This window comes from Macrobrachium nipponense, chromosome 41 (genome assembly GCF_015104395.2).
Source record: "Macrobrachium nipponense isolate FS-2020 chromosome 41, ASM1510439v2, whole genome shotgun sequence".
NCBI classification, from domain to species: domain Eukaryota; kingdom Metazoa; phylum Arthropoda; class Malacostraca; order Decapoda; family Palaemonidae; genus Macrobrachium; species Macrobrachium nipponense.
In genome coordinates this window covers 31,225,346-31,232,845 of record NC_061102.1, presented here as the reverse complement: position 1 = coordinate 31,232,845, position 7,500 = coordinate 31,225,346, and the positions used below count along the sequence as shown (strand labels likewise).

The 7,500-nt window shown below is 36.5% G+C and overlaps 1 protein-coding gene across 17 annotated transcripts in view; it reads right to left on the bottom strand.

The window, feature by feature from the left end:
- Positions 1–7,500, bottom strand: part of LOC135212647 (calcium-dependent secretion activator-like) — a 1,046,064-nt gene that overhangs the window by 22,230 nt on the left and 1,016,334 nt on the right. For 16 of the 17 annotated variants that reach the window (XM_064246259.1, XM_064246260.1, XM_064246258.1 and 13 more), the window contains one exon: positions 171–194. The exons of the other annotated variant lie outside the window; for it this stretch is intronic. In XM_064246259.1, the coding sequence (XP_064102329.1) occupies positions 171–194 (24 nt within the window). The remainder of the gene's footprint in view (positions 1–170; positions 195–7,500) is intronic. 17 annotated transcript variants of the gene reach the window in all.

Here is a 7,500-nt window from a genome sequence, read left to right as displayed (position 1 = left end):
TCTAGGAATTACATCACCTTGCTATTTTATAAATCTAATATACTCCATATAGCCCCTCTTCACATATGAAATACAATTTATTTAAAAAAGAAACAACTAAAATGTCTACCATCTACAAAATATATAAAGTAAAATATAACACAAATCCATGCTGGAAGAACATTACTTACTCTCCTTCAGCCCCCTCAGGAAGGCTGGAGATGGTGGAAAGGAATGGGAAAAAAGAAGACAAGTTAAGTAAAGATAAGGTTTAAAGATCATAAGGGGTTGCCATAAAACAAATATGGTGAAGCAACTTTCTCTACTGACCTCAAACTAAGTGACGATGCAATGATAAAATTTGCCCTATTTGTGTTTTGACGTAATGGTCAATAATATTTTCCACAAAAATGCCTGCATAAAAATAACTTTTAATTATGTGTGGTAAAGTCATTCTCACAGCATTGCAAGAATTTGAAATACACTACAATTTGTTTGTCTACCTTATATTCATATTTACCAAAAGCTACTTCAAAATACTCATGAATTTTAATTTTTTAAGATATAGGTTATCACAAGAGAAAATTTAGTAGCATCATAAAACTGATATAACCCTAATGAATTTTGTGGAATTAGCTACTACAAAATACAGGGCAAATTTAAGACATAGGTAGTGAGGTCTCCAGGTTTGAAAACATTCTGAATAGTGGGATACATATGGCAAGTACAATTTAATCTAAAACTGTATACTATAAAAGTTTATATTACTTTAAACAACTGTTTGGATATTATCATAACTTAGGTTATATACTACAGGTTCTAAGATGCAAATGATATATTACTTTACTTAAGAAAATGCATTACTTGACTGGTTAAACCATAATATTTGGTTACAATACCATTATCCTTTTTCCTTTAGGAATGCAACAAAGCTTTTCTACATATAATGAGTATTAATAATGAAAAAAAAATAACAGCATGCATTAAAAACTAAACATCTTACACACATGGTTGCCCAATAAATAAACACCAGGAAACTAACTGTCCTACACACTACATTGTAAAATAAATAGTGAAATTGTGCTATAGAGATGATACAGTACTTCCAGATTCACACAATATAGTATTGTGGTAATTGTTTCAACAAATCTTCAATTATTGTTTTTCACTGTTACCTCAGTCAGAATTATTGTTTACCAAATATAAAAAACAAATACAGTAATTTGCTTTATTTGTTCTATGTGTCTGATAATAGTATAAGTCAACGTGCTCTCAGGTACATGTAACACTTCAAAATATCAAATATGACAAATTAACATAACATTAAGTTACCATTTATGATTTTAAATTTCATTAACTAAAAGCAATGTTGAGAGTACTAATTACTAGAATTAATTTTTTGGGGGCTTCAATGTATTCAATCTCATTGCTACCTTTTAGTGCAAAGATTACAGTGTTTTGGGTTTGACTAAGCCCCCCATTCAAGCATTCCAAAAATGACTCCTAAAAATACAGATTGCATTTTCTTCTTTCAATTCTATTGCCTATCAATTCCTTTCATTTTATGGTTCCAAATAACAAGTAAATATTTTCTAGTTTGTTTTTGTACTTCATAGCTTTCCTCCTAGATTCTTCTCCAGCTCCTTCTCACACATCCACATATATACAAATAAACAGTACCTAATACATATACAATAAAATGTTGAAACAACAAGATACATTTTAGTGAATTTAATCAGCAGTGTTAACTTTTTAATTTCTGTAGCTCCTTTTTTTTATAGAACCCAAATAACTTCATTACAAAATTTCATAATCCAGAGATTACTTTACTTTGAATAAATGTCATCTCTAGAACACAATATGTACCATGTACGTATTCAAGTTTAATGCAAAATCTACAAGTAAAGGCCAGTAGTACATACAACCAAAAGTAAGCATCAGTTCTAAAAAATTCGTTGCAGTTTAAAATGCCACTACAACTTTTTTAACTTTAAAAATAGATGTATAATAAATAAAATATTTGTTTATAGCAACCATATTCCAATAATTTTGCAACAGTAAAGTTTTTTTTTTTACTTAACGTTAATACTAGAACAACAGACCATATACCTGGCTATGTAAAAATAATGAAATACTTCAGAAAAATAATAAATAAGTATATAAATCTTAAGAAAATAACAATGACAGCTTATAAGCAAACAGTACTTTAGAAACGTGCTGATACATACGACACATTACTGTGCAGGAGCATGCAGGGAAAAGAAAGGGGAAAAAGTAGAAGTGCCATATTAGTGAGGAGGGCCCAGGCTAGTAATTCTAAATTGGCCTATCTAAACAGAACATTACAGAATATTATAGTATTAAACATTATTTACTCATTTCATAAACAACCACCACTTGAATGCATCTGTTCAGACCACAATCATTCGTAACCAGAATGTACATTTTATATATCAGTTTGTACTTATATACAATGTGTATGTATAATTTATGTAAATGAAGGCTTCAAAATATAATTATGCATAGATAATAATTATATACTGTATAAATATAAATGTCAACTTGTTATATTAAATTTATTACAAATCACCTCCATTACTATAATGATATTTTTGCTTGGCTACATTTTTAAATGTATGGCATGTTATTGGTAATATCTCTTAAAACTGAGTGATAAGGATGAAGTATACGTAGGTTACCCAGTAATTTAGGCAAGAATTTACATAGAATTACCTTAAATGGGAAATCTGCTGTTTAAGTGTAGGTTACACTATAAGGTCTTTGTTACATTTCTGATCTTTCCGCTTAGCAGAAAAACCAAATGAAGAAATTTTAATAGCTGGGCAAGATTCGAACCTGCATCCAGAATATCAGATAGAGGTAATGTTATCCACCAGACCATGAAGAAGGATATAAGTCTAGCCTGTTCCTACTCATACATACATAAACCTGTCAAATTCAGATGCATATATGTACTAGAGCTGGAATAGACATCCCCTGACCCCCACTTAGCCAAGGATATAGGCTGAAATATATATATTGTACACAGAATCTACTGGTCACTTTTTTTGACCAGATAGTACTTATATAACTTAAAAAAACCCTTATATGTACCCTATTAACTTCTTGTTCTGATGTTCCAAATGCAGTTTTAAATCCTTCCTGGATGTCAGAATTTCCTCACTTGGTACACTGTATGTATGTGTGTGTGTGTGTATATATATATATATATATATATATATATATATATATATAATATATATATATATATTATATATATATATATATATACACACAGTCAGGTTATGACTCTCAACCTATGACAATTCATGGTTATGACAGTCTCCATATATGATCAACTAATTCATACTCCTTTTTTTTATTATTTACATTAATTCATATTATGTAAAGCCACAACACAACTTACAAACACGTTATGCTCTGGATGGCTGTTCATATTGTGAATTGTTCGTAAGTTGGTTTTTCCTAATTTGGCTTTTAATATGTACGCTAGTGCATAATTTCCGCTGATGTTTACATTCCCAAGTTAACTCAGGAGTCATAGATTATACTAATTTCACTGTATTTTAAAATAATTTTAACTTGTGACACTGCAGTTCGTATCTGAATGTTCGTAAGTATAGGAAAGTGACTATTCTGTATTTTACATTTATGCCATTCATGTGTTTTTCTTAGTCCATAAGGACTGAGCTCCGGCCTTTTGAGTAAGAGTCCAGGGCTTACCTGATGTTTTTCCTGGGCAAGCACCTAGCATCCAACATAGCAGTGAATGTTATCAAGCTTCCCAACCCATCAGTGCTCAAATTGCTAACATTTCATTCAACTTGCCCCTTCATCATGAGATATGGTTGAAATGAACACGTGGGAATGTGTTTCACAGAAATAAATTTCTGACTCACAATGGGAACAAATTGCTAATGCCCTAAACCAATGTTTCTCAACCTTTTTTTGGGCCAAAAGCATACCTAAGATCTCATAATATCACAGCACACTTGGCAAAATAAAAAGGGATACATTTAAATAATAATGAGATGGAACCACAAACTTAAAACACCTATAAATATGAACTTTATTTCAAGTATTTCTATTCAGTCAGTTGTACAGCTTATTAGTACCTGCGCCTGGCTTTTTAGCGACTTGTTCAATATTTGGTGGAATGAGCAATAAGCAGGCCCTCATTTCTTCTTCAGCTGAGCGTAGTCTTTCTCGCTTCTTAGTTTTGATTATTTAAGGTTGAGAAGCCTAGTTCACATAGATAAGAAGTAGAGAATTGTAACAGAAGTGATAAAGCTTTTTTAGGTAATGTGGGATATTCCTCTTGTATAGGCTTCCAAAATGCATCAATGGGTAATGTCAATCACTAGAATTGATGGCCAGTTCTTCTTCTTTCCCATAGGGGGGGGTAGTGCCATCAGTGGACCTCATGCGGTGCACTGTAGGCATTACTTAAGGTTCTTTGCAGCATGCCTTCGGCCCCTTGCTGCAACCACTTTTGTTCCTTTTACTGTACCTCCTTTTGTATTCTCTTTCATCATCTTACTTTCCACCCTCTCCTAACACTTGATTCATTTTGCAACTGCAAGGTTTTCCTCTTGTTAGACCTTTCAAACCTTTTACTGTCAATTTCAATTTCAGTGCTGAATGACCTCAGAAGTCCCAGTGCTTGGCCTTTGGCCTAAATTCTATATTCAATTCAATTCAATTCAAGCTCTTCTTCTTCTTCTTCACACAACGGGAGTCCAATATTGGAAGGAACATTTACGAAGGGATTTGAAATCCAAACTTATTTGTGTGTGTGCTCAGTGATGGCAAATAGGGATGATTTTTTTTCTTTTTAATGCAATTGGTAAACATTGAAGGAAACATAACAAAATTACCTGAGCTTGCTTTCTTTCCAGATAACAATTTTCTTTTGTAGGGCTCTCTACAGCTCTCCCTGTCCCTGAGCAGGGAACCTGCATCTTGGGTATCCCCAGACATCCAAGTGTGGAAGCAGCGTATGCTCGGGTCAGCCACAATGCCACTTCCACAATCCAAGTCTGTGTATGGGGATCCCCCACGTACACCAACAGCCAAGGCACCGATACCAGACACCAAATGTTTCTCATGTCTGGTAGAGAACCTCCTTCCACGCAGGCTCCAAGGTTCTGATGTAGAGGCTAATCCCGTGCCCCGTATGATCCGTATAGTATACTGGTCTTCTCGAACCGAGATGCACCCTATAGAGAGAGTGAGGGTGTGCAGTGTACAGGAAATGCCCCCACCCCCAAATCTCTAACCCAGGATGTGGCTTCCATGAGCCATTCCTTGGATGATCGGAGGATCGGGTCCCGAGCCAGCGATGCCAACCATAGGGAAATGGGCCAACTTCTGTAGTTGGTGTCATGGAAGGGGGTTTCTCGCCACTTGGAGCTACTATTCAGCTGGTAGTGGACTTTATCATTTTCCTTCGCTGAGAGAAGCATCTCTCTCTCAGCAATTAAGGGCTACAGAGCCACCCTGGGCCTAGCCTATGCCTAAAACACATAGATCTCTCTTTCTCATGGGAGATCTCCATGCTGATGAGAAGTTTTGGAAAAGGCTTGCCCTCCCAGGGAACTCAGGCCCCCTGAGTGGGATGTGACTCTCATCCTTCAAAGCCTAACTCATGCACCTTACGAGCCTCTGAGAGTGTCGTCAGACAGGGATCTGACCCTCAAGACTATTTCTGCTTGCCCTGGCATTAGCAAAGAGAGTAGACAAACTTCATGGTCTTAATTATAATGTTGAGCACTAGAGGGGATGGGGATCTGTTTTGTTCAAATTTATCCTGGAATTCATAGCAAAGACTCAGAATCCATTGGTCCGTGATGTCAGATTCAAGTATTTCTTGATTCCCTCCCTAAAGGACCTTGTAGATAATGAACAAGAAGAGACACTACTGCGGTGCTCCCTTAAAAGGACTTGGCAGCTCAGGCCTGAGTGTCAACGACTTTTTGCTAGCACTGTTAAGAACAAGAATGAGGCGTCAAAGAGCACAATCTCTTTCTGGCTTCATGAGACTAACAAGCGGGTACGTATACTCAACATCAAATGAAGAGGACTTGATTACGTTCCAGCCTAGAGTTCAAGAAGTCAGGGGCATCACTCTGTCCCTTGCATTCAGGAAGAACTAGTCGGTGCATCAGGTGCTGATAGCTGGAGTGTGGTTGCGTCAGACAACATTCACCTCCTTTTACCTGTGGGACAATGCCCATAGGTCTGTGAGCATTTGTTGAAGCTCTTCTTTGGTGGGGGCAACAATAATGATGTCATCAGAAAATCTTAGGTGACGTAGGTATTCTCCATCTATTCTTATTCCTTTTTCTTGCCAGTTGAGTTGTTGGAAAGCTCTCTCCAGGCAGGTAGTAAACAGTTTGGGTGAGCTTGTGCCACCCTCTCTGACTCCTCTCTCGAGTTCGAATGGTTCCGAGTCCTTGTGGAGGCGAATAATTGATGCTCCATAGCATAGATGTGATGGAGGATATTGATGTAAACTGAGTCAACTCCCTTCTTCTTCCAGTGCTGACATGACCTCCTCAGTTTCTACCAAGTCAAATGCTTTGGTGTAGTCTACAAGTGCTACTGGTAGGATTTTATATTCGTTTGTTTTCTCAATGATCTGGTTTACTGTTTGTAGATAGTCAAATGTGGAGTAGCCTCTTCTAAAGCCTGCTTGTTCCCTAGGCTGATTTTCATCAAGCTTACTTGCAATTCAATTAGTGATAACTCTGGTAAGATCTTATAAATAACATTATAGAGGCTGATTGGTCATTGGTTGTTCATGTCCCTGGGGTCGCCTTTTTTGTAGAGTAGAATGAGGATGGCTTTATTCCACTCTTCTGGCATTTTGCTCTTCTTCAGACATTCATTAAATAGTCGTGCCAGTCTGACTTGGATTGGCTCTTCAGCATCTGATATTAGGTCCAATGTGATGTTATCTGGTCCCAGCGCTTTCCCCGTCTTCATTTGCTTGATAACAAGTTGCATCTTGCATGCTGTGATCTCTGGAAGCCATGAGATAGGTGTTGATTTCCTCTTTTGCAAAGATGGCAACGGGGTCTTTCTGAGGAGTAAAACTTTTGGTAGTAAGCTCTTGCGCCCTTAATTATTCCATCACAGTTGGTTGTAGGGGATCCATCTTCTTCCAGCACCCCAGTGAATTGCAACTTACTTTGGCCAAGTTTTCTTTTTGCTGTTTTAAACCCTCTGCCCTGTTTAATAACATCTTCAATTATTCTGCTGCTTTATCGCAAAGGTCTTCTTGTTGCTTTTTCTGTATAGTTTTGTTTAGTTTTGCTGTTTCAATATTCTCCCGCACTGTTGATGGGGCTTGAGATGTCTACATTTTTTCATGAGCTTCTTTGTCTCTTCGGAGAATTTGCTGTTGTTGGAGGGCTTTCTGTCCTGGAACTTCTTTGCTACTTCTTTCAATGGGATAATGATATTATTATTCTAGTTTTCAAGGTCATTTTCATTACT